This window comes from Microcebus murinus, chromosome 24 (genome assembly GCF_040939455.1).
Source record: "Microcebus murinus isolate Inina chromosome 24, M.murinus_Inina_mat1.0, whole genome shotgun sequence".
Lineage (NCBI taxonomy): Eukaryota > Metazoa > Chordata > Mammalia > Primates > Cheirogaleidae > Microcebus > Microcebus murinus.
The window spans coordinates 642,452-667,472 of record NC_134127.1 but is presented as its reverse complement, the minus strand read 5'-3'; the positions used below and the strand labels follow the sequence as shown (position 1 = coordinate 667,472).

Sequence of the window (25,021 nt, the reverse complement as noted above, 5' to 3'; positions counted from 1 at the left end):
TTAAGGTGGAAGTCAGTCGTGTGCTCTCTCAGTTTGACTTTCAGACATGTCTTCAGGAAACATTCAGCCGAGAGTCATTTCAGACTGTTTGATGATGCAGTTTCTGTAGACATCTTTCCCCTGCCCCGCACAGAGCCCCCTGGAGAGAGAAAGAGAACGTGGGTGTGGCACAGAGAGGGCTACATGTTAAAAACAGAAACCGGGTCATGCCATTAACTTGGCAGTGCATCGCCGACACCCATGAGTCAGATGGCGTGACCCTAAGGGTAGACCCTTACATCACATATCTGCCGTAGTTTGTTCAACCATTTCCTTGTTGTTGGCTTTCAGTTTATTTGTTTCGCTCCAAGCTGTGCAATAAGCATCCTTACGTGTGTGTCACGATGCTTTTGATTTTATAAGCTAGATTCCCAGAGGTGGAAATAATGGGTCAACCAACGTATTTTCAAATTTAACAGATGGCCGGGGCATAGTGGCATAGGCCTTTAATTCCTAGTTACTCTGGAGACTGAGGTGGGAGGATTGCTTGAACCCAGGAGTTCAAGTCCAGCCTAGACAGCATAGTGACACCCTTGTCTCTAAAAAATAAATAAATTACTTAATAGATGTTGCCATATTTCCCCAAAATACACACCGATTTTAACTCCTTCAGGAATGTAGAGGAATATTCTATTTCTCGTCAAAAAGTCTTGCTTCTTGGAGGTGAAAAAGATATTTTAATGTTGCTTTGGTTTCCATTTTTGACCGTCAGTGAGCTTGAGCAACTTTTCATGTAATCGTTCACCATTTGTATTTCTTCTTCTGCAAATTGGCACTTCATGTTCTTTGCCCATTTTTCTACTGGGTTGTTTTCTCACTGGCTTGTGAGAGCTTTTCGTCCACTGGGCATGTTCACTCTTCAGCAGGTGTTGTAGGTACTGTTTTCCCAGCTCCTTGTCTTTTGGCTTTGTTTATAGCATCTTTTACCATAAACTTTTAAAACCTTTTTCTGTTATTTATATTTGTTTTTCTTTGTGCCATATAGTTTTCCTCACATAACACTACGTTTTTGCTAAATTTATCCCATGTTGTTTTATAGAGTTGCTAATGTGAGTGGGACTTTTTTCTTTTCCATTTTGACTGGATGTAGCTGGCATAGAGAAAAGCTGTTGATTTGATTTGTGTGTGCTTGTTGCTTCCAGATGACTTGCTAAATTCTTCCCAGGTTTTAGTCTGTTGAGTTCTCTCTAGGCAGATGGTCATGTCATCCCCAAATAAAGATAATTTCATCTTCTTCCAATACTACTTGTTCCGTTTTTTTCTTTTATAATCTCTTGGCTAGGATTTCTGTTAAAGTTATTAAGCCTCTCTTATGGGCAAAAATCACATCCTTGGAGTCTGAGCTGCAGATGGGACCCTCACTGCTGTGCTACAGCCCTCCTCACGGGGTGCCGGCCCCTCCTCACACGGGGTCAACCCCTCCTCACGGGGTGCTGGCCCCTCCTCACACGGGGTCAACCCCTCCTCTCGGGGTGTCGGCCCCTCCTCTCGCGGGGTCAACCCCTCCTCTCGGGGTGCCGGCCCCTCCTCACACGGGGTCAACCCCTCCTCTCGGGGTGCCGGCCCCTCCTCACGCGGGGTCAACCCCTCCTCACGGGCTGCCGGCCCCTCCTCACACGGGGTCAATCCCTCACGGGGTGCCGGCTCCTCCTCTCGTGGGGTCAACCCCTCCTCTCGCGGGGTCAACCCCTCCTCACGGGGTGCCGGCCCCTCCTCACACGGGGTCAACCCCTCCTCTCGGAGTGCCGGCCCCTCCTCACACGGGGTCAACCCCTCCTCTCACGGGGCCAACCCCTCCTCTCATGGGGTCAACCCCTCCTCTCGTGAGGTCAACCCCTCCTCTCGTGAGGTCAACCCCTCCTCACGGAGTGCCGGCCCCTCCTCACACGGGGTCAACCCCTCCTCTCATGGGGTCAACCCCTTCTCTCGCGGGGCCAACCCCTCCTCACACGGGGCCAACCCCTTCTCACACGGGGCCAACCCCTCCTCTCGACACGGGGTCAACCCCTCCTCACACGGGGTCAACCCCTCCTCTCGCGGGGCCAACCCCTCCTCACACGGGGTCAACCCCTCCTCTCGCGGGGTCAACCCCTCCTCTCGCGGGGTCAACCCCTCCTCTCGCGGGGTCAACCCCTCCTCTCGCGATGTCAACCCCTCCTCTCGCGGGGTCAACCCCTCCTCATGCGGTGTCAGCACCTTTCCTCTTCACGGCAGAAGCTGTGGGTGTCGGATGACTCCACAGGCAGAGTTGCACAGGCCGCGTCTTCCCCAACTAGGTTCCGAGCTCTTTCTCGTTGGGGCCCACGCCCCCGACGCTCTGCCTCTCACAGGACCTGCAGGAGGCCGTGGCAAGCACGCGCTGGGCAGTGGGAACGTGTCGGAGGTGTCCTGTTTCCTTTGTCTTGTGCCTCCCCACTTCCGGTGCCAGTTCTGACCTCCCTGGACTGACTGTAGGTCATGTGGCCATGGTACTCGCCGCGAGGGGCCCGTCTCCCTCTCCCACATGGCAGAATTTCGGTTTTTGAGCCACCAGACCAGAGAAGTTCCCCTTCTTAAACTTCACTGGCATCAGCATCAACCTGAGAGCTTGTTAGCACAGACTGAGGGGGCCCCCCAAAGTTTCTGTTCAGTAGGTCTGGGGTGGGGCCTGAGAATTTTTGCATTTCTGACAAGTTTGGCTGCTGCTATTCTGGGCACTGCAGTTTGAGAACCACTGCTGTGGACGACAGTTGGTGACCTCAGCGATGCGAGGCTGAGAATTCCTTGCATGAATAAGCCAGATCCTCTGCCGGGCGCGGTGCTCACGCCTGTAACCCTGGCACTCTGGGAGGCCGAGGCAGGCGGATTGCTCGAGCTCAGGAGTTCGAAACCAGCCTGAGCAAGAGCGAGACCCCGTCTCTACTATAAATAGAAAGAAATTAATTGGCCAACTAATATATATAGAAAAAATTAGCCTAGCGTGGTGGCATATGCCTGTAGTCCCAGCTACTCGGGAGGCTGAGGCTGGAGGATCGCTTGAGCCCAGGAGTTTGAGGTTGCTGTGAGCGAGGCTGACACCAGGGCACTCACTCTAGCCTGGGCAACAGAGTGAGATTCTGTCTCAAAAAAAAAATAAAATAAGCCAGGTCCTTGTGGTAGTGAAGTTCTGCTCACACAGCAGACCCCTGTAGCTCCACCTGAGGGGTGTCTGTCCGAGGCCCCTTCCCTCCACTGTAAGTTTGTGCACTGAAAGTCACAAGGCGTGTTTCAGGGGCATACAGTGTCTTTTTTTTTATTTTTTTTTTTGAGACAGAGTCTCACTCTGTTGCCCTGGCTAGAGTGCTGTGGCGTCAGCCTAGCTCACAGCAACCTCAAACTCCTGGGCTCAAGAGATCCTCCTGCCTCAGCCTCCTGAGTAGCTGGGACTGCAGGCATTTTGCCACCATGCCTGGCTAGTTTTTTCTATATATTTTTAGTTGACCCATTAATTTATTTCTATTTTTAATAGAGATGGGGTCTCGCACTTTGCTCAGGCTGGTCTCGAACTCCTGAACTTGAGCGATCCTCCCGCCTTGGCCTCCCAGAGTGCTAGGATTGCAGGCGTGAGCCACCGTGCCCGGTCCAGTATTTATCTTTTACAGGTTAGGGGATTCTGAGATGAGAAGGTTTAGTAAAAATTCACTCCCCTTTCCATCCTCCCAGCCTCTGCACTTAGATACCTGCATGAAAACAGAATCATCCACCGGGACCTAAAGCCAGAGAACATCGTTCTACAGCAAGGAGAGCAAAGAGTGAGTGGCCTTCTGGGGCGTAGAAAGTCTTGGGGGCTGCCCCTGGGGGAAGCTGCTCAGCTAAAGCAGATCCTGGGTGTGTGTGTTTGTATAGCTGTTTGCATTTCCTGGTGTGACCCTTTGATTCTCTGGGAATGCTTTTTGGTTTGAAATAGAATTCAGCAAACAGTTCCTGCTTGTGCATTGAGCCAAGTTTCAATGGATCACGTTGTTCATTGCCCAAGTTGCAGGAATCTGATAAGGAAAATAAAGTTTGTCTTCCTACCTCCACCCCCAGCCTTTGGGACCAGCACTTGGAAATAGGTTTTTTGTTTGTTTTGAGAGCCTCATGTTTCTATGCTGGATAGAAACCAGCTACCAGTTGGTCCTGGATGTGTCTGGGAAGAGGCATTTGGAGCTGGCACCTGCCTACCGGGCCTGGTCCAGCCTGCAGTTGCCCCAGAGCTCTGGGCCGTCCTCCTGTGGCTGCCCTGCTCAGGTGCATAGGTTGCCTCCCGTGGGGCTAGTTGCTGTGTTCTTTCACCCCCGTTTGTTCAGCTGAGTGGAATGCTGTCACTCAGCTCCTGGGTCACCTAATCCCTTCTGATACAGCTTCCTTCACATCCGAGGCCTGACCTGTGACTCCCACGGTGCTCACCTTTGTTCTGGTTCCCACTCACTCCTGCAGGTGCTGCTAGGATGTGAGAACTAAAGGCGTTTACTGAGAAGAGGCCGGCCCCTCCTCCGCATATAAAGTCCAGGTTTAGCGATCTCTAGGGCTGGTGCCTGGTCTTTTCATCACCCTCTGATGGTTGGTGGCAGAGCCTGGGAGAACACGTGGCTAGCGTTTTTACAGCGTTTTGTTTTCTTTTGCCCTGAATCCACCATGTCAAGGGCATTCTCCTGTGTATTTGGTGACTCTTGGGAATTTAGGATGTAACACCACCTGGGAATTCAGAAATATCTCTGTTCTAATGGCACATAATCAGAATCCTTATAGAAGGACGGTGTATTCTTACAACCTTCAGATTTCTCCTCTTCCCTTTTTCTTTTTTTCAGTTAATACACAAAATTATTGACCTAGGATATGCCAAGGAACTGGATCAGGGCAGTCTTTGCACTTCCTTTGTGGGGACCCTGCAGTACCTGGTAAGAAACGGGACTTGCATGTTCATGTCAGTCTCTCTTTGCTGGCGTATCCGGGCTCCTCTCTGCCCTTGCCCTCAGCACCTGCGTCTGGCCGGCTCTCGTGATGTTTCCCAGATGCATGGAAATCATGTAAGGCCAGACCCGTAACCTGTTCAAGTCAGCAATTTTTACCAACAAGCGCCCAGTGGTAGGATACAGCCGTCTTCTCTGATGTCCAGAGGGCTCTGCCAGTGTGCCCTTACACAAATCCTGCAACTTCTCTGTGCTTCGGTATTTTATCTGAAAATAAAGGATTTTAACAAGATTCATGCTTATCTGTAGAGGCCACAGTTGCTCTGCAGTATCTCAGGGGCCATTGAGGAGGAGTCAGAGCTCTGAGCTTCCTAATCTTTCTTTATATTACTTGGGCTGCATGTTGGGTTCTGAGTCTGTCATTCATTTGAGAATGTTGGTCAGGTGTAGTCTGTTTCCAGGTGCGGTGCTCAGAGCTAGCAATGCAATGAGGAGGAAGTCAAGCATCTCCCTGCCTTCAGAGCTCAGAGTTTAGCAGGAAAGCGGGCATCACGCGATGCTTACACAGATAACTAGGAAGTTACAGTGTGGTAGAAGCTACAAAGGAAAAGGGGGGGGGTTAAGAATGTACATTAGGCCAGGTGCGGTGGCTCACGCCTGTAATCCTAGCACTCTGGGAGGCCGAGGTGGGTGAATTGCTCGAGGTCAGGAGTTCAAAACCAGCCTGAGTAATAGCGAGACCCTGTCTCTACCATAAATAGAAAGAAATTAATTGGCCAGCTGATATATATAGAAAAAAAAATTAGTTGGGCATGGTGGCTCATGCCTGTAGTCCCAGCTACTCGGGAGGCTGAGGCAGGAGGATTGCTTGAGCCCAGGAGTTTGAGGTTGCTGTGAGCTAGGCTGACGCCATGGCACTCACTCTAGCCTGGGCAACAAAGTGAGACTCTGTCTCAAAGAAAAAAAAAAAAGAAAGAAAGAATGTACATTGGGAGGCACTTGCCTAGTCTAAGACCTTAAGGGTGAGTAGGAGAAGGGGTCTGGAGGTGGGGGCGGGAGAGGAAGCAGAGTGGGGGGAATTCTGGGCAAAGGGACGGCTCGTGGGAAGACCCACAAAGCGTGGCTGCAACCTTGTGAAGAAGGAAGAGAGTGTCTCGAGTTGAAGCCGGGGACTGAGGTCGGGGACAGATTGTGAAGGCCATTTTGGCTGGGTTAAAGATTTTAGACTTTACCATAAAACCTCTGGTGAGACATTGAAGGGTTTTAAGTTTGGAGGAAGGGCAAGTTTTACAGCGCATAGAATGAATTGCAGCGATGCAGTTCATGGGCCTGTGGGACCAGGCCAGGGCTGGAGGTGGCCCTGTGGACGGAGGGCCACTGGGCTCCAGAAGGGCTTGGCGGGCACACTCAGCAGCCTGTCACAGATTGCCTACTGATGGCCGCGACCAGTGAGACCTTGATTGAATGAGGGAGTCCAGCTTGAAATAAAACAAAAAAGGTTGAAAGCCACGGAGTTGGGTGAGCTGAAATCTCTGATTAATTTCTTAAGAAAGAAAAAGAAATGCTATGAAGTCCTTTTGAGTGTGTTGTATGCCCTGCCTGTCCTGCCCGCTGGGGTTCGGGGCTCTGCCAGGCGAGCACTCTGTGGAGTAGAGGCTTCAGAGAGGTCGGGATGGACCCAACCATCCCTCATTTCTCCTCGTGGTTTGGATTCCCTGGGCCTCGCTTGTTAAGTGTCACGTTTCCAGCCCGACGGTGCACAGCCTGCCGCCATGCCTCTGCCCGTGGCGGTCCTTTCCGTGGTGGGAATGCTTCCTCCCACCCGCTGATGTGCGGAGCCTTCCCCTGAGCCCAGTGTGGCCTGTCTGTGCTACGCCCCCTGTCCCGGCCCCTCTCTGCTCTGGCGAGTCTTGCATTCTGCTTTTTCCTGCCTGATTCTAAGTCTCCCATCCCTTCCTGTGACTGCGTGCTACTTGGTTCCGGAGACTGTGTTAGCATTTAACGTGCGTGAGGTGCGTTGGCGTGTACAGCCTGGCTGCGTCGGCCTTTGTCACGTGTTGTCTGTCTTACCCTCTCCGCGCAGCGCCGGGGCTGTGCCCTGCACTGAGTTAGTGTTCAGTAAGTGCCCGGAATGCCGCAGCCCTTGTTTCTAAAGCACTGCGAAGGGCGCGTGGTGTGCTCCGGCCCTTCTGCACTTAGTGGGAGTGGGGGGACAAGAACATGGTAGGCGCGCCCCTCGCCACGCTCAGGGTTCCCTCCTCACCTTAAGTGGATGAACCGGTGCCCCCCCCCCCCCGGGGTGGGGCCAGGAAAGGTGGGGGTGGCGTGTGAGCAGGTTGTTCCCTCCTGCCACGGCCCTTGCAAGACGGAGTGGCTCAGGCACGCCCCCGTGTCACCACAGGCCCCGGAGCTGCTGGAGCAGCAGAAGTACACGGTGACCGTCGACTACTGGAGCTTTGGCACCTTGGCCTTCGAGTGCATCACGGGCTTCCGGCCCTTCCTTCCCAACTGGCAGCCTGTGCAGTGGTGAGCAGGGCCGGGCAGGGCGGGAGGGCCGCTTGGAGGAAGGCGTGAGCCCCGTCTCTGCTCCTCTCTCCCCCGTTTCACTGGGCGTCCACGCCACGCTGGGCCTGCGAGGCTCAGCTCTCTTCCCGGAGGAAGGCCCATCAGGACCCAGCGTGGCACGGCCTGGGCTCTGGGAACCTAGACTGGCAGGGCAGTGTTTGAGTGTTCATGTGGATTCTGAACCCTGACATCTTTAAATGTCACACCGTGTGAATGCCATTTGCCCTGTGTCCAGCGGTCACAGGTGAGTACATTTCCAGACCGTCCTGTGAGGTGCGCTGGTACTGAAGATGCTGTGTGTTAGTGAACGGAGATGCAGGGCAGGAACACCTGACAAATCTCGAGGAAATGCTCACATGACAGTTTATTGTTGGAAGATTTTACTATACCTGGACATAAATTTTTGTTTTAAAAGCATAAGAAAGTAGTTTAAAATGTGAACCTAATAAATTACCCAAAAAAAAGATTTTCTAGTAAAAAAAAATCACAGGATACAATTAGGGTTTTAAAAATTACTCTATTCTATTTCTTTTTACTAATTATAAAAGTAATGCATTGTTCCATGAATTCTTGGTTTGTAAGAAAAGAAAGAAAAAAAATTATAAAAAAAAAAAAAAAAAGTAATGCATTGTTCATGAAATTTTTTTTTTTTTTTTTTTTTTGAGACAGAGTCTCACTTTGTTGCCCAGGCTAGAGTGAGTGCTGTGGCGTCAGCCTAGCTCACAGCAACCTCAAGCTCCTGGGCTCAAACAATCCTGCTGCCTCAGCCTCCTGAGTAGCTGGGACTACAGGCATGCGCCACCATGCCCAGCTAATTTTTTCTACATATATATATATATATTAGTTGGCCAATTAATTTCTTTCTATTTATAGTAGAGATGGGGTCTCACTCTTGCTCAGGCTGGTTTCGAACTCCTGACCTTGAGCAATCCACCTGCCTCGGCCTCCCAGAGTGCTAGGATTACAGGCGTGAGCCACCGCGCCTGGCCATGAAATATTTATATAGTAGTCAATCACCACAAAAAGTATATGGGGTTGATGCATGTGGCAGTTAGCTTGTTTTAGCCATTTCATGATGTATACATATTTCAAAACATTTTGTACATGATAAATATTATAATTTTATTTATTGGGTAAAATAAAGTAAGGGGGGACAAAGTTAATAATTACTAAAATACATAATTTAAAAATTAACACTCCCCCAAATGAGTTAGGATTCATTCAGCATTGTTCCTTGCCTTGGGTGGGGCAAAGGCAATATAAGTAACCTAAACATTTGTACCCCTGTAATATGCTGAAATGAAAAAAAAAAATTAAAAAAAGATTGTTCCTTGCGAGGCTACACGTTAATTTAAATGATGCTACTGTTGCTCTAAAATGTCTTTATTTCAACTTTTTATTTTTTTGGAGCAGTAATAAGTTCACATGGTGCAGATTTCAAAAAGCATGAGAGAGTGTACAGTGAACAGTCACCTCACACCCAGCCCTTGTGTCCCTCCCCGTCGGCACCTGATGTCACCGGTTTCGTATGCTTCCAGGGGTCTTCTGTGCACCTTGAAGTACGTTGGCGTATACCGTATTTACACGAAAATAAGACCTACCCATAAAATAAGTCCTAGAGGGATTCGTAAACATTTGCGTGACATGAGCCCCACCCCGAAAATAAGACCTAGTGGTGGGTGTGGCTGCACAGCGCATCTGCACAACCCATGCTTTTTGTCACGGAGCAGTAAAGAAGACGAGCAGCCCTTCTCATCTGCCCCATCGTGACAGCTGCTATCCCCGAGGTGACTGGAAAGGTGCGGGCAGCCCCACCAAAAAGGTCGGCTCCCCCTGTCAGGTCCCGGACATCCTGTGCATGCAGCAAGCCGAGACTTTGAGCAGAAAATAACATCCCCTTAAAATAAGCCCTAGGGTGTCTTCTTGAGGAAAAATAAATATAAGACCGTGTCTTATTTTCGGGGAAACACAGTACTTGCTTATTTGTACGTTTATTTTTACACCAGGGGGAGCATAATATGAACACTCTCCTGCACGTGTGGTTTTATACCGTGAGATTTTCCTTCCAGAGCCAATTTACTGCAACACACAAAATTCCTATCTTGAACCTAAACAGTGCTGCACGGTTTGAGTCCTCCTCATGTTGACCATAATATTAATTTTGTTTTCACTTTTTGTTTTGGAAAATATGGAAACAATAAAGAAAGAGGAATCAACTATAATCACCAACCAGGAAACAATCAACATGAGCATTTTTGTGTGTCTCCAGGCTCTTCAGCATGTGGTATTTTCTACTTTAAAAAAAAAAAAACAAGGCCAGATGTGGTGGCTCATGCCTGTAATCCTAGCACTCTGGGAGCCTGCAGCGAGAGGATCTCTTGAGCTCGTGAGTTCAAGACCAGCCTAAGCCCTGAGCAAGAGCGAGACCTAGTATCTACTAAAAATAGAAGAAATTAGCCAGGTGTGATGGTTTGCACCTGTAGTCCCAGCTACTTGGGAGGCTGAGGCAGGAGGATTAATTGAGCCCAGGAGTTTGAGGTTGCTGTGAGCTAGGCTGTTGCCATGGCACTCGAGCCTGGGCAACAGAGTAAGACTCTGTATCAAAAAAACCCACAAAAATTCAAAATAAGTCGATAGGTGTATTCTCATATAACTTACCTTTCAAACTTAATATTGAAAATACATTATGTTTTCCATGTTGTCTATAACGTCTGTTCCATTGAGTAGCTGTTCATTTAATAACACCGGGTATAACATCCTTATAGGGAAATTCTTGTACATCCACAGTTATCTCCTGAGGATGAATATCTAGGAAAGAGATTAACAGATCAAAGAGTATGCACGAGTTTTGTGGGGGTTTGTTTGTTTGTTTGTTTTGTTTTTTGAGACAGGGCCTTGCTCTGTCCCCTAAGCTGGAGTACAGTAGCATCATCATAGCTCACTGCAGCCTCAAACTCCTTGGCTCAAGCGAACCTCCTGCCTCAGCCTCCTGAGTAGCTAGGACTACATGCCTATGCCACCATGTCCAGCTAATTTTTATTTTTTTGTAGAGATGGGGTCTTGCTCTTGCTTAGGGTTCAGGCTGATCTCGAACTCTTGAGCTCAAGTGATCCTCCTATCTCAGCCTCCCAGAGTGTTGAGATTACAGGTGTGAGCCACTGCGCCCAGCCAAGTATGCACCTTTTAAAGGTTTCTGATGTGTGTCACTGACTGTTCACCAGAAGGTTGCATAAATCTACAGTTTACCAGGAGCATGTAACGCTACCAGTCTCTCTATACCAGGCTTCCTCAAACTATGGCCCGCAGGCCACATGCAGGTTTTTTTATTTCAAAATAAGATATGTGCAGTGTGCATAGGGATTTGTTCGTAGTTATTTTAAAACTGTAGTCTGGCCCTTCAGTGGCCTGAAGGACAGTGAACTGGCCCCCTGTTTTAAAAAGTTTGAGGACCCCTGTTCTACACCATTGCCAACTCTGGTTGTGGTGGCATCCTAAATGCCTTTCTTTTATTTTTGAGACAGAGTCTCACTTTGTTGCCCAGGCTAGAGTGAGTGCCGTGGCGTCAGCCTAGCTCACAGCAACCTCAGACTCCTGGGCTCAAGCGATCCTACTGTCTCAGCCTCCCGAGTAGCTGGGACTACAGGCATGTGCCACCATGTCCAGCTAATTTTTTGTATATATATTTTTAGTTGGTCAATTAATTTCTTTCTATTTTTAGTAGAGACGGGGTCTCCCTCAGGCTGGTTTTGAACTCCTGACCTCAAGCAATCCGCCAGCCTCGGCCTCCCAGAGTGCTAGGATTACAGGCGTGAGCCACCGCGCCCGGCCCCTGAATGCCTTTCTGGATGTAATAAAAACATGAATGTTTTTAGGGGACAGGTATTTGCATCACAAGAATATAGAATAAAGTGTGGCCTTTGAAATGAATTCTAGGAGAGTCCGGTTCAGTTCCATGTTTATGTCCCAGTGATGGTATTGAGGTGAGGTGTCTGCCCTAGGACTCTGGTGGAAATAGCTAAGTATGCCCTACTGTGGCAACTTAATTTAAAACGGGCATTGCTCATTTGGCTGCATAGGTTCTAGAATATTGAGGAATTAGCTCATTAATTTATAGTCATGCTTTATAATATAACCATCATAAAAATAGCTTTAAATTATGTGTATATCTATTGTGGCTTTAACTATGGAATTTCTTTAGCTCATGTCACATGTTGACCTTTTCCATTATTTATAACAACATGAGTTAAAATCCATTAGAACTGGAAGAACAAGTGCACTTTGAACATATATCCCCAAGGGCCTGGCACCTTCATAGTAAATCTGTCTGCAGAATCACCTTCCTAAACTTCTCTTAGCAGTGCTGGAAGGCTGGTGGCCACTTTCAAGTAGACTTCTCTGAAACCCAGCAAGGAGCTGTTTTGTGGGCTAATTTGCATCTCATCTGCTTTTTTTTTTTTTTTTTTTTTTTTTTTTTTTTTTTTTTTTGAGACAGAGTCTCGCTTTGTTGCCCAGGCTAGAGTGAGTGCCGTGGCGTCAGCCTAGCTCACAGCAACCTCAAACTCCTGGGCTCGAGTGATCCTTCTGCCTCAGCCTCCCAGGTAGCTGGGACTACAGGCATGCGCCACCATGCCCGGCTAATTTTTTTATATATATATCAGTTGGCCAATTAATTTCTTTCTATTTATAGTAGAGACGGGGTCTCGCTCTTGCTCAGGCTGGTTTTGAACTCCTGACCTTGAGCAATCCGCCCGCCTCGGCCTCCCAAGAGCTAGGATTACAGGCGTGAGCCACAGCGCCCGGCCTCATCTGCTTTTTAATGGCTTAGACAACTTTTAAAAAATATTTCACTATTTCATCTTGGATGGCAGATAGATAATTTAATGACAAATGCAGTTTGGGCTTTGTAATTCTATTATAAAGTCTTTTAAAATAATATGTTTTAGGACCAGCCTAAGTAACAAGCATTTATTTTATGTGTTCTTTTATATTTCCCATTGAGGAACTAAGTTTTCTAGTAGACGATTGTCCCCCGTGTTTGCAATTAGAAAGTCTTAGTGCTCCTGACTTTACAGTTGTCACAGGTTGGTTCAGCCGGAGCTGTGGGCCACCAGCCTGGCTGTGCGCCAGCCCTCTGGGTTTCCCGTGTGCTCTAGAGGGGCCAGTGAGAATTGTTTGGAGCTGAACCATTTTTTATCTGAACTTCCCAGGTGTTTTGAGGAAAGATACGTTTGGGCGTTGAGACAGAGTAGAAAGAATACAGACTCAAGAGTCGAGTCCTGGATTCTGCCACCCTCCAGCTGTGTGACCCTGGAGACATCACCTGGTCTTCATTTCCCTGCCATTACGTGAGGGGCTAACAGTGTCTTCCCCGTGGGGCCGTCTTGGCAAGAAGTGAATGCTGTGCAGTACTTGGTTACCTACGGAGCATTGTTCAGATTCAAGTTACTATCCTTGTTACCAAGGAGATTTGAAGCCAATTGGGTTTACGTTTTTTTTTTTTCCTTCAAATACTACTTCAGATACCCCAAGAAGTTCCCTATGTTGGGAACTGTAAAAGCTACCCTTAGAAATAGTACTTAACAGTACACATTTAGAATGAAGTAGCCATGTATGTGCGTGTTTGTGCGTATTTCACGTAAATATCATATGTACACGGTCGGTTTGGAAGTCCTAATTTTATCCTCTTTCAAAACGTGGGAGTTTGTGTTAGATAAAATGAAGTGAGTGCTGCCTGCAGGACGCCGGGCCGCAGGGCAGTCGGTGACTCTGCTGAAGGCTTTTCTTCAAAAGCTCCTTCAGGCAGAACTGACCGTTCTCAGACTCTCACAGAAACTGTTCCATCATGGTGTGAATCAACTGTCATTCCAAAAGCCTGGGATATAAGACTCCCGCACAGCTGAAAAGTGACATCACAAATGTAAAGTGGCCTCAGAGTGCTGAGGGACACAAGGGACGTGCATGCCTGCATATCGTGTCGAAGTTCTCCGTCCAGATGCACAAATGCTCAGCGCCCTGTTACGGTTGCCTGCCGTGTTCAGTGATGCGCTGCACAGGTGTGTGGCCTGGGAGCGGCAGGCGACGTCATGCCGCCTAGGTGCGTTGTAGGCCACGCTGTGTAGGTGTGTGTGGCTGCGGTCTGTGATGTTCTCACGGCTGTGAAGTCCCCCGGCTACGCGCTTCTCTGAACGTGTCCCTGGCAAGTGATGTGCGACAGCACTTAACACGGTCACGTGTTTGCAGGCACTCGAAAGTCCGGCAGAAGAGTGAGATGGACATTGTCGTTAGTGAGGACTTGAATGGAGCAGTGAAGTTTTCAAGCTCTCTACCCTACCCCAATAACCTTAACAGGTAAGGCGCAGTGGCATCACTCTTACACATACTTTTCTTCCTTTTTTAGAAATACAAGTCTGAGGTGATACCTGATAACTTAAATAGGTTGTCAAGATATCGTCCCGTGACTAGGAACTTGGCAGAGTCCTTCTCAGTGTGAAACTTAGAGTGAGTTCCCATGCTCATCTCCTTAGAGATCATCTAAGTTCACATGACAATTTATCTGTCCCTCTTTTTGCCCTTAGTAGCCTCTACCTTGTATTGCATTTGGTTTTGCGTAGGGTTTATCTCCTATTTGACGGAAAGAAAGCCTTTAAAGGGTAGGGAACTGCACCTTACTTTTCTTTGCACCACTCATGTGGCCTGTTGCTGTGTTACTACTGTCAACAAACGAATCCCTGTGGTCGGCATGGCTTTGCAATCCTAGTCTCAGAGCCACACCAGCAGCAGTTAACTAACAATGTCAGAATTGGGTGATAGTACAAAAGAAAGCTACGAGGTGGTCACACATAACTGAGTTGCATGGGTAATGATCACCGTGCGTATTTGAGGGTGGGGAGAAAGGATTGTGGGGACTAGAGCTAAACGGAATGACCTGGGATGAGCTTTAACTTTGTGGCAGGGTCTGGAAGGATGTACAGGACGTGGGCAGGAGACATTGAAAGGAGAAAGACTGGGGTGAGCAGGGCGTGTGGGAGGGGAGGCAGAGGATAGCTGTGCTGGGTGCAGGGAGGGTTTGGGTGTGTGCAGGAACCAGGCTCTGGGGGCCGGGGGAGGCAGTTGGACTTTGTCATGTGAACCCAGGTACTGCTTTGGGGGCATTAACCCATCTGGCACCACGGGGTCTGTTTCTTTTATTCGTATCCCCATTTTTTTTTCTTCCTTTTATTTCATCATAGTATGGGGGTACAAATATTGTTAGGGTTACAAATATTGCCCCTGCCCTCCTCCCTCCCCCCGATGTGCCAGAGATTCAAGCGTGCCCAATCCCCCAGTGGTGTGCACCACACACACTATGTAAGTACACACCCTTCTCCCCCTCCCCCTCCCGCCTGCCCATCACCCGATGAAAAGTGTTTTCTTTCTTTCTTTCTTTCTTTTTTGTTTGTTTATTTGTTTGTTTTTGACATTTTGGCTACATTGTATATCTTTGCCTCTCCCTAAGAAGGGTTCGAGTTATGCCCTTCCCCTCCAAAATGCTCGTCACATCCCTAAGATTGGGCACCCCCCCCCCAAATCCCTGGTGAACACTACCACCATTTGAGAACCATAGTTTTAATCAGTCAGTACCAATTTGATGGCGAGTAGATGGGGGGCCCATTTTCCACGTCTTGTGTCGCCTCACTTTGGATAACGGGCTTAAGCTTAATCCAGGATAGCATAAGCGGTGCTAGCTCACTGTCGTTTCTTAGAATTGAGTAATATTCCATTGTGAGCATACACCACATTTTCTGTATCCACTCATGGATTGACCATATCCCCACTTAACTCGGTGGGGTTTAGACTGTGTGTGGACCGCCTGGAGGTAGGACCTGCCTGTAAAGTGCGTCTTGAAGCCTCGCAGGCCGGTCTCACCCAGCCAGTGGGACGTGGGTGCGTGGACCCATGGGTCGGGAAATCTCTCGATTTGGGGGGCTGTCTTCACAGGTCAGGAGAGAAGGGTGAGCACCTGAAGAATTAGATTGGTGGGAAATGGTTATGCTTTTTCTCTCTGACTAATCCGTTTTCATTTCCAATAATCGTTTGTTGGCTGCCGTCTGTGTGTGATGGCGGGAGACACAGGAGGCTCCTGCTTCCAGACGGGCACAGGGCGGCCCACACGGCTGGGGGCGTCTCCTCCTACGCTCTGCTCCTCTCCCCAGCGTCCTGGCGCAGCGGCTGGAGAAGTGGCTGCAGTTGATGCTGATGTGGCACCCCCGACAACGGGGCACAGACCCCACGTACGGGCCCAACGGCTGCTTCAAGGCCCTAGATGACATCCTAAACCTGAAGGTGAGCAGGGGGCCGCGTCAGCCCCGAGGCAGCAGCGAGGGCCCCTACTGGGACGCAGCAGGTCTCCGCTGTGCCAGGACAGAGCAGGTCAGGGCCAGCAACCTCGTGGGGAAATGGAGGCTCCCGGGAGAGTCTTTCTACAGGAGTCAGGGCGTAGCTCTGGACAAACGGCAGTACGAAAAAGACTAGAGGCCGGGCGCGGTGGCTCACGCCTGTAATCCTAACACTCCGGGAGGCCGAGGCGGGCGGATCGCTCGAGTTCAGGAGTTCAAAACCAGCTTGAGCAAGAGTGAGACCCCGTCTCTACTATAAATAGAAAAGAAATTAATTGGCCAACTAATATATATATATAGAAAAAAAATTAGCCGGGCGTGGTGGCACGTGCCTGTAGTCCCAGCTACTTGGGAGGCTGAGGCAGGAGGATCTCTTGAGCCCAGGAGTTTGAGGTTGCTGTGAGCTAGGCTGACGCCACGACACTCACTCTAGCCTGGGCAACAAAGCGAGACTCTGTCTCAAAAAAAAGAAAAAGAAAAAGACTAGGGTATGTGAAACTTGGCATCGGGCTCCCTTCCTTAAGCTAGGCCCTTGCTGTGTATGGCCAGGAAATGTTGTGGGCAGCAGAGGATCTGGACAAACAGGTGGGCATCTCTTTAAAGAAGCCATTTTTTCCCAGTAACACCTGGGTTGTGTTGCAGCTGGTTCATATCTTGAACATGGTCACGGGCACCATTCACACCTACCCAGTGACGGAGGATGAGAGTCTGCAGAGCCTAAAGGCCAGAATCCAGCAGGACACGGGGATCCCAGAGAAGGACCAGGAGCTGCTGCAGGAGGCAGGTCTGGCCTTGATCCCGGAAAAGCCGGCCACGCAGTGCATTTCAGACAGCAAGGTGAGCCCTGCCTTCTTGCATTCCCAGATTTTCCCTGACTGTGCCTCCTAAGGACACTAATCACACCTTCAGATTTCAGTTCTGTTTCGACAAGTCACCTGTTACTCTTCATGCAGACACCTGCCTGTTTCTGTAAGTTGCAGCAGGTGGTGTTGTAGGAGACAGGAGCCACTCCGTGCTCGACTCCTTCCCTGCAGACCGCTTAGAGTGCTTTTCTCTCGCCTTGACTGCCAACGTGACGCTTTACTCTCCCGAGTCAACCCGAACTGCTCATGATCACCTCTGTGTACAGAGCAGGGTTGGGCTCCTGTGTTAGCAACAGCAGTCTGAGACATGGGCCCTGTCCAGGAAGAACTTATAAGCTAACTGGTGGAGACAGTTACCATAGGAGGAGAAATAATCGTAGCACAGGGCACTGCATGTGAATTTCTAAACTGCACAGGAGAGACAGAATGAAACAGCACATAATGTGTTGTAAGTAAAGTGTATGTTCAGGTAGGTGTAGAAGGAACAGGAAAAACAAGTGCAGGCTGGGGTGGTTCAGAAAGGCTTCATGGGTGCTTAGCACTGGCTGGTAGAAGAAGATGCTCTTGGTGAACAGTGGGAAACTCTCTGAAACCTCTTCATTATTAGTGGGAAAAGAGAGAGGTTGGATCCATGAGATTCGTTTTGTTCTTTCCCTTTGCAGTTAAATGAGGGCCGCACGCTGGACATGGATCTCGTTTTTCTCTTTGACAACAGTAAAGTCAACTATGAGACTCAGATCTCCCCACGGCCCCAACCTGAAAGTGTCAGCTGCATCCGTAAGAACGTTACTTAAAAAAAAAAAAAAAATCAATTATAATGCATGGGACAAGGCAGGAGGGAGAGACATGGACCAGGGAGGGGCCACGTCCGGGAAATGAGTGTGCCTGGTCCTCGGGGAAGCCTCTTTCCTTAGGACACTCGAGGTGCAGCCCAGGAGAAAGGACAGAGGAATTCATGCATTCATTTCAGCCTCCTAAATAGAACTTCAAACAGAGGACAGAGAATACTGCCCACAGCCATTTTCTTTATTTTTGAAGTTTCATTTATATATATATATTTTTTCCTTTTTTATTTATTTGAGGCAGGGTCTCCCTCTGTCACCAGGGCTAGAGTGCTGTGGGACCGTCCTAGCTCACTGCAGCCAGACTGTAGGTGCGCACCACCATGCCTGGCTAATTTTTAAATTTTTTGTAGACACAGGGTCTTGCTATGTTGCCCAGGCTGGTCTCAAACTCCTGGCCTCAAGAGATCCTCCCACCTCAGCCTCCCAAAGTTCTGGGATTACAGGCATGAGTCACTGCACCTGGCCTCATTTATATTTGTTTGTTTGTTTGTTTTCTTAAATTTATACTGAGCCCAGGCTGGGCATGGTGGCTTATGCCTGTAATCCTAACACTCTGGGAGGCCAAGGTGGGAGGATTATTTGAGCTCAGGAGTTCGAGACCAGCCTGAGCAAGAGCGAGACCCCGTCTCTACTGAAAGAACAGAGAAATTAGCTGGACAACTGAAAATATATAGAAAATATTAACCAGGCATGGTGGTACATGCTTGTAGTCCCAGCTACTCAGGAAGCTGAGGCAGGAGGATCCATTGAGCCCAGGAATTTGACATTGCTGTGAGCTAGGCTGACGCCACGGCATTCTAGTCTGGGCAACAGAGTGAGGCTCAGTCTCAAAAAAAAAAAAATATACACACACACACTTCTGAGGTCATTCTGCTATAGGACTTATTATATTTTAATAATTAATATATAGAAGAGATACCAAAAAAAAAAAATCAAAAGGTACAACAGACTGAATATACAGTGAACAACAAGCCACTGTCTCTCCCCAATTCCGCAGCTATTGAGTTCCCTGTCCAGGGAAACCACAGCTGTCATATTTTTGGGTATTCTTCCCGGAGTATTTTTTCCTCAAACAAATAGTAGTATGTAATATGTAATATGCCTTTTTCACTTAACAGTATATTTTGGAGATTTTTCTTCTTTTGGTACATATGTAGCTGCCTTACTTTTTAATGTGTTATAATATTCCATTGTGTGGTGGGTATTCTAGTATCTGGTGTACATTTTAATACGTCTTCCATGTCTACCTTTCACCCTCCCCCACCTCCACACTGAGAGTGCCCAGAGGCAAGGTCCAGGGTCTTAGAGATCTCCAGGCTGCTTGCTTATTTCATCATCTCCAATACTCCTGGTTGAAGCTGAATTTTAATAAAACTTCATACAACTTTAAATGTGAACAGAAGAGTTTCTATGGAAAGTATATGAGCCAGAGTACATGTGGATACGTCTCCAAATGATTCATAAAGTGTTTCTTCAGATCAAATCAGTAGCCATTTATTGGCCCTGCTTACACTGTAGTGGGGTATAGAAAAATTATATGTGGCAGTAACCAGGCATAATAGCCCAAAAAGTTATGTAATAGTGTCCTAGTTACATAATTTTTAAAAATGTAAAAAAGTACCAGTGGTGTCCCAAGGCAGGGTGTGGTTAATGGCAGGAGAGTTGCTCTCTGACAATGGCTTGTGTCTCTGTTTCCAGTTCAAGAGCCCAAGAGGAACCTCTCTTTCTTCCAGCTGCGGAAGGTGTGGGGCCAGGTCTGGCACAGCATCCAGACGCTGAAGGAGGATTGCAACCGGCTGCAGCAGGGACAGCGAGCTGCCATGTATTATGCCAGGCGTTTTCAGTTTAATTGATTTAACATTGCTTGGTGGCTTTGGCCACAGGGAAGTGGCTGAGGCAGGGACCCAGAGACAACTGTTCAGAGACAAAAGGGAGACACTGGTTTGGCCGGCAGGAAGTGTTTGGGTGGGCTAGGGAGGTGAGTGCGGTTAGCACAGGGAGGGGAGGGCAGGCCTGGGGGCTGGGCTGGCCGAGCCAGGGCAGAATTGGGGGCCCAGAGGAGCCCGCTGCAATTTGGGTTAGCAAAACTGCCCTGATTATTATGCTGGGCACTTAAAATCTTTCCCCAGTTATGACTAGTTTAGCTTCTTGGCCCTGTGTGTAGTGTGGTACCTGCCTAATTCCAGTTTTGGTGCAGAACCGCATGCATTTCTGACGGCCAGGAAATTGTCTGTTGGTTATAAGTGGCTGCTGTTATTATAATAATAATCATACCAGGGACCTCCCTTGGTGGTTGAGGGGGTTTTATTACTGCACAGGAATAGTACTTGGATCCCAAAGACACTCCAAGGTGGTTTGCTGTGGGCCCTACAGGATGAATCTCCTCCGGAACAACAGCTGCCTGTCCAAGATGAAGAATTCCATGGCGTCCATGTCTCAGCAGCTCAAGGCCAAGCTGGATTTCTTCAAAACCAGCATCCAGATCGACCTGGAGAAGTACAGTGAGCAAACCGAGTTTGGGATCAGTGAGTGGTCTTTGCAGTGAGCTCAAGAGACCCTTTGTTTTGTCCTCTTATAGTTGAGTTGCTGTTTGTATTTTAGTTTTGTGGTGGCATTGTTTTGGTTTTCAGTATCTTTCCCCAATTTTTTTTCAGCCTCAGATAAACTGCTACTGGCCTGGAGGGAGATGGAGCAGGCCGTGGAGCTGTGTGGGCGGGTAGGACACTTATTTGGGGTTTTTGTCTTTACCAAGGGGGTGACATTTTGTGCTGCCATTTCTCACTTTTTCTTCAAACCCTGGGTCGATCTTCTGCATCAGAAATGAAGTTTCCCTGGCTATGCTTTGACCTTAACTAGACTTTCTGGAAAGAGGCTGAGAGAGCAGCCAGTAAAGGGAGCCCTTCTTTTTTTTTTTTTAAGACAGAGTCTCACTTTGTTGCCCAGGCTAGAGTGAGTGCTGTGGCATCAGCCTAGGTCACAGCAACCTCAAACTCCTGGGCTCAAGCAATCCTGCTGCCTCAGCCTCCCTAGTACCTGGGACTACAGGCATGCGCCATCAGGCCTGGCTAATTTTTTCTATATATGTTAGTTGGCCAATTAATTTCTTTATATTTATAGTAGAGACGGGGTCTCGCTCTTGCTCAGGCTAGTTTTGAACTCCTGACCTTGAACGATCCTCCCACCTCGGCCTCCCAGAGTGCCAGGATGACAGGCGTGAGCCACTGTGCCCGGCCTACCTCCATGTCTTAATATGTGTCTGTTCTTATAAATCACTATTGACGGGGTATCTGTGTGCTTTTAAAGGTACAAATTTTGTAGCCAGAACCTTATTTAACCGTAGAGAGGTCTCCCCATCTGTCAGACATCAGGGGTCTGGGCATCCCATGGTGGCATTGGATGGGCATATTCCAAGAGAGACAGACAGACAGACAGAGAAACGTGCAGTTGCATCTGGTGTGCCGGGCACTGTGCCAGCTGCCGCACGTTCTTTGCCAGATCTGACTGCTCGTCGGGCCCTGTTAGAAGCGTGTTGGTGAGGGAGACCAGCTGGGGGCTGAGTAACGTGCCCGAGGCCCACACAGCTAGAAAGTGGTAGAGCCCCACCTCACACCCAGGCCGTCTGCCTGCAGAGTCCGAGTTCCTCCGGCCAGTCCCCTGGGCGTCCTGCGCGTGCAGGCCCCGTCCCCAGCAGAGCTCGCGTCTCTGAATCATGTTGCTGCGTCAGGTGACGGGCGCTGGCTTTTCCACCAGGAGAACGAGGTGAAGCACCTGGTGGAACGCATGATGGCGCTGCAGACTGACATCGTGGACCTGCAGCGGAGCCCGATGGGCCGGAAGCCCGGGGGGACCCTGGACGACCTGTGAGTACCGCGGGGCCACGCTCTGCCCTGCCGGCACCCCCAGCCGCCCCTGGAGCGTGGGCGCGTGTGAGACGTCGCCCTCGGAGGCTGCCCTGGGGCACCGCCTGGGCAAATCGCCGCGGGCCTGCCCGTCCAGTGGGAAGAAACGCCGCCGAGCCCGTGACGCCGCGGGCCGGTTCGGGCGTGCGCTTGATGAGCAGCCGTCGCCCCAGAGGCTGTGAGGCGCAGGCAGCCTCCGCCCTTAGCGCCGCGGGGGAGGCTGCGGGCGGCCGGGACGCGGGCCCTGCTCCCCGGGGCTCGCCGGTGTCCGGCGCGGGCTCCCCGGCACGAGGCGGCGGCAGAGCGGTGCCCCGCGGAGGGAGGAGACGGCGCCGGCCGCGGCGCGCAGACCCGAGGGCGCGCTGACTGGAGGGCGCGTCGCTGTGAGCCGCTCGGGGCGGAGTCAGAGGACGAGAAATGCGAGCGTCAGGAGTTTGACTCCGTATTTTCTCTACTCACTTGACGCTTTATTCTCCTCTGGCTCTTCTTTAGAGAGTGTGAGCCAGCCTCCTCCGTGGGGAAAAGGGTGGTGGGGGTCTGTCCGCCTTTGGGCTCGAGCTTCCGGGCGAGTCCTCCCGTTCTCCGGCCCGGGCCGGCGCGGCACCTGGGATCCGCGCCGGGAAGCCGAGCGGGGAGGAGTTGGGAAGGACAGAGGGACGTCTCCCTCCCTTAAGATTTTCTGTCACCGGCCGGCGCGGCGGCTCGCGCCTGTAACCCTGGCCCTCTGGGAGGCCGAGGCGGGCAGATTGCTCGAGGTCAGGAGTTCGAAACCAGCCTGAGCAAGAGCGAGATCCCGTCTCTACTATAAATATAGAGAAATTAATTGGCCAACTAATATATATAGGAAAAATTAGCCGGGCATGGTGGCGCATGCCTGTAGTCCCAGCTACTCAGGAGGCTGAGGCAGGAGGATCGCTTGAGCCCAGGAGTCTGAGGTTGCTGTGAGCTAGGCTGATGCCATGGCACTCACTCTAGCCTGGGCAACAAAGCGAGACTCTGTCTCAAAAAAAAAAAAATATTTTCTGTTATTAAACCCTGGAAGTGTGGATTTTGATAATGAAGGCAACTGTTTGCCTGCCATGGGTATCACGGAAACCTCGTCGGGGACACTGGTCTCCCCCCGTCAGGAAAGTCGGTGGCCAGTCTCCCCTCGGCGCGTGCCTGACCTTGAACCCCGACCCCCTTTGTGTGTTTCAGAGAGGAGCAGGCCAGAGAGCTGTACCGGAGACTGCGGGAAAAACCACGAGGTAAGTGCGGTGCTGCGTCCGCCTCGGCCCCTCTCCCCGGTGGCGGGCCTGGTCCTCTGTGCCGGGAGGGACCGCCACTCCTGCTCCCCGCAGACCAGCGCACGGACGGCGACAGCCAGGAGATGGTGCGGCTGCTGCTGCAGGCCATTCAGGGCTTCGAGAAGAAAGTGCGCGTGATCTACACGCAGCTCAGGTGCGAGCCCTCCTTTCCCGCTCTGGGGACAAGCGCGGCGCGGGAGCCCATCTTCCCGGCCCGATTTGCCCGCCGCCACGTGGGGGCGCTTTCCCCGCGACCGCGCGCTCAGCCCACGGCCGCGGGGGCGCGCGTTCTGCTTCCCGCGGCCCAGACGCCGCCGGCTTTGCCGTGCTTTTTCTTTACAGCAAAACCGTGGTCTGCAAGCAGAAGGCTCTGGAGTTGCTGCCCAAGGTGGAGGAGGTGGTGGAATTAATGAACGAGGATGAGAAGACGGTTGTTCGGCTCCAGGAGAAGCGGCAGAAGGAGCTCTGGAACCTCCTGAAGATCGCCTGCGTGAGTGCGCCCCACCGCCTCCTCCTGGCTCCTCGGGCCTTTCCGCCCTGCGCGAGCGCGCCCCGCCGCCTCCTCCTGGCTCCTCGGGCCTTTCCGCCCTGCGCGAGTGTGTCCCCGCCGCCTCCTCCTGGCTCCTCCGGCCTTTCCGTCCTTGCGCGAGTGCGCCCCGCCGCCGCCTCCTGGCTCCTCGGGCCTTTCCGCCCCTGCGCGAGTGTGTCCCCACCGGCTCCTCGGGCCTTTCCGGCCCTGCGCGAGTGTGTCCCCGCCGGCTCCTCGGGCCTTTCCGCCCCTGCGCGAGTGTGTCCCCGCCGGCTCCTTGGGCCTTTCCGGCCCTCGCCATCCCGTGGGAGGCCACCGAGCCCAGAGCCACTCACCTGCTGCCACTCGCTTGGTGTTGCCTCCTGTGCTCTGTGAGCGGGCGCTGCTTGCGTTTGTTTATGCGTGCGCTACTTCTCCTGTGGCCGCTGTGAGAAATTACCACAGACCCGGTGGCCTAAGACAAGAGGGATGTGTTCTCTGAATTCTGGAGGCCAAGAAGGTCCAAATCCAGGCGTCGGCAGGGGAGGATCCTCCCTTACCTCTTTCAGCTTCTGGTGGCTCCGAGCATTCCAGGGCGTGTGGCTGCGTCCCTCCGGTCTCTGTCTTCACGTGACCCCTCTGTCCCTCATCGGGGCTCTGATATAAGAGCACTTGACATGGGGTTTGGGTCCCACTCCATCTCATCTTGGGACCCTTACTGTAGTTACATATCTGCAGACCCCTTTCCCAAATGAGGTCGCGTGCACAGGTTGTGGGAATGGGGTTATGGAGGTATCCTTCTTAGGGCCCCCGGATCAGCCCACTGTCGTGCGTGTCAGCGCGGCCTGTGGCCCGTCACCGCGCCTGCTGCTCCCAGCACGGTGAACGTGCTTCTGTGCACACCGTCTTAACGTGGCGGTGATCCCACCGAATGCCAAGGGAGAAAACGTAAGGGCGGAGAGCAGGGCCAGGTGAAAACTGTCATGGAAGCCAGAGCTGCTGGGGGAGTGAGCCCAGCTGTGAAAGGCTGCAGAGAGGTTGATGGGGACGGGAAGAGAACGATTGAGTCAGCAGCAGCCTTTAGGGGCAAAGGGGTGGGAGCAGGACAGGGCTGTGCTGTTCAAAGGTCCTGGAGACTGGGGCGTATCTGTAGGTCAGGCAGGAGGAGACGGCGTGCCAGGAGATGCGCAGTGTGGAGGACAGAGGGGACGGTCAGCGCACACCGTTCTGGGAACGGGAGAGCTGGGAACACGAGCTTGAGCAAGGGGCTTGCCTTGGGAGCGTGAGTGACGCAGCCTCCCCTGAGAGCGTGGGAGAAGGAGAGAGGAGGGTGCCCGGGTGGAGAACGTCCCAGTAGGGCGGGGAAGTGGAGGCCTGATCTACCATCTGCATCCGTTTGGCATTTGTTGTGTGCCGACCGCATGCCCTATAAGATGCACGGGGGGAGGCACGGCACCTGTTCTGAGGAGCTCCTGGTGTGCTTAGGGGCACAGACAGACACGCACGAGCATGGTGCAGGGCAGGAAGTGCCGCAGTGGGCTGTCATAAGCACACTGTCGTTGGAATGCAGCAGGGCACGCCACCTATAGCCTTCGAGGTGAGGGCGTGTCTCCGCTTGCTGTGAAGTGACACCTGAGCCTGGGTAATTTGTTCAGAAAGAGGTTCATTTGGCTCTGGGTTCTGCAGGCTGGACAGGTAAGCCAGGCACCAGCACCTGCTCGGCTTCTGGTG

At 51.1% G+C, this 25,021-nt stretch overlaps 1 protein-coding gene across 6 annotated transcripts in view; it reads left to right on the top strand.

The window, feature by feature from the left end:
- IKBKB (inhibitor of nuclear factor kappa B kinase subunit beta) overlaps positions 1-25,021 on the top strand; it is a 58,650-nt gene that overhangs the window by 27,103 nt on the left and 6,526 nt on the right. For 5 of the 6 annotated variants that reach the window (XM_075997322.1, XM_075997323.1, XM_075997325.1 and 2 more), the window contains exons 6-19: positions 3,721-3,809; positions 4,848-4,937; positions 7,351-7,475; positions 13,755-13,862; positions 15,707-15,836; positions 16,532-16,726; positions 17,415-17,529; positions 19,296-19,419; positions 19,971-20,122; positions 20,252-20,313; positions 21,348-21,457; positions 22,694-22,743; positions 22,837-22,936; positions 23,125-23,272. In XM_075997322.1, coding sequence (XP_075853437.1) covers positions 3,721-3,809; positions 4,848-4,937; positions 7,351-7,475; positions 13,755-13,862; positions 15,707-15,836; positions 16,532-16,726; positions 17,415-17,529; positions 19,296-19,419; positions 19,971-20,122; positions 20,252-20,313; positions 21,348-21,457; positions 22,694-22,743; positions 22,837-22,936; positions 23,125-23,272 — 1,598 coding nt within the window. The remainder of the gene's footprint in view (positions 1-3,720; positions 3,810-4,847; positions 4,938-7,350; positions 7,476-13,754; positions 13,863-15,706; positions 15,837-16,531; positions 16,727-17,414; positions 17,530-19,295; positions 19,420-19,970; positions 20,123-20,251; positions 20,314-21,347; positions 21,458-22,693; positions 22,744-22,836; positions 22,937-23,124; positions 23,273-25,021) is intronic. The other variant, XM_020282452.2, reaches the window with a different exon arrangement.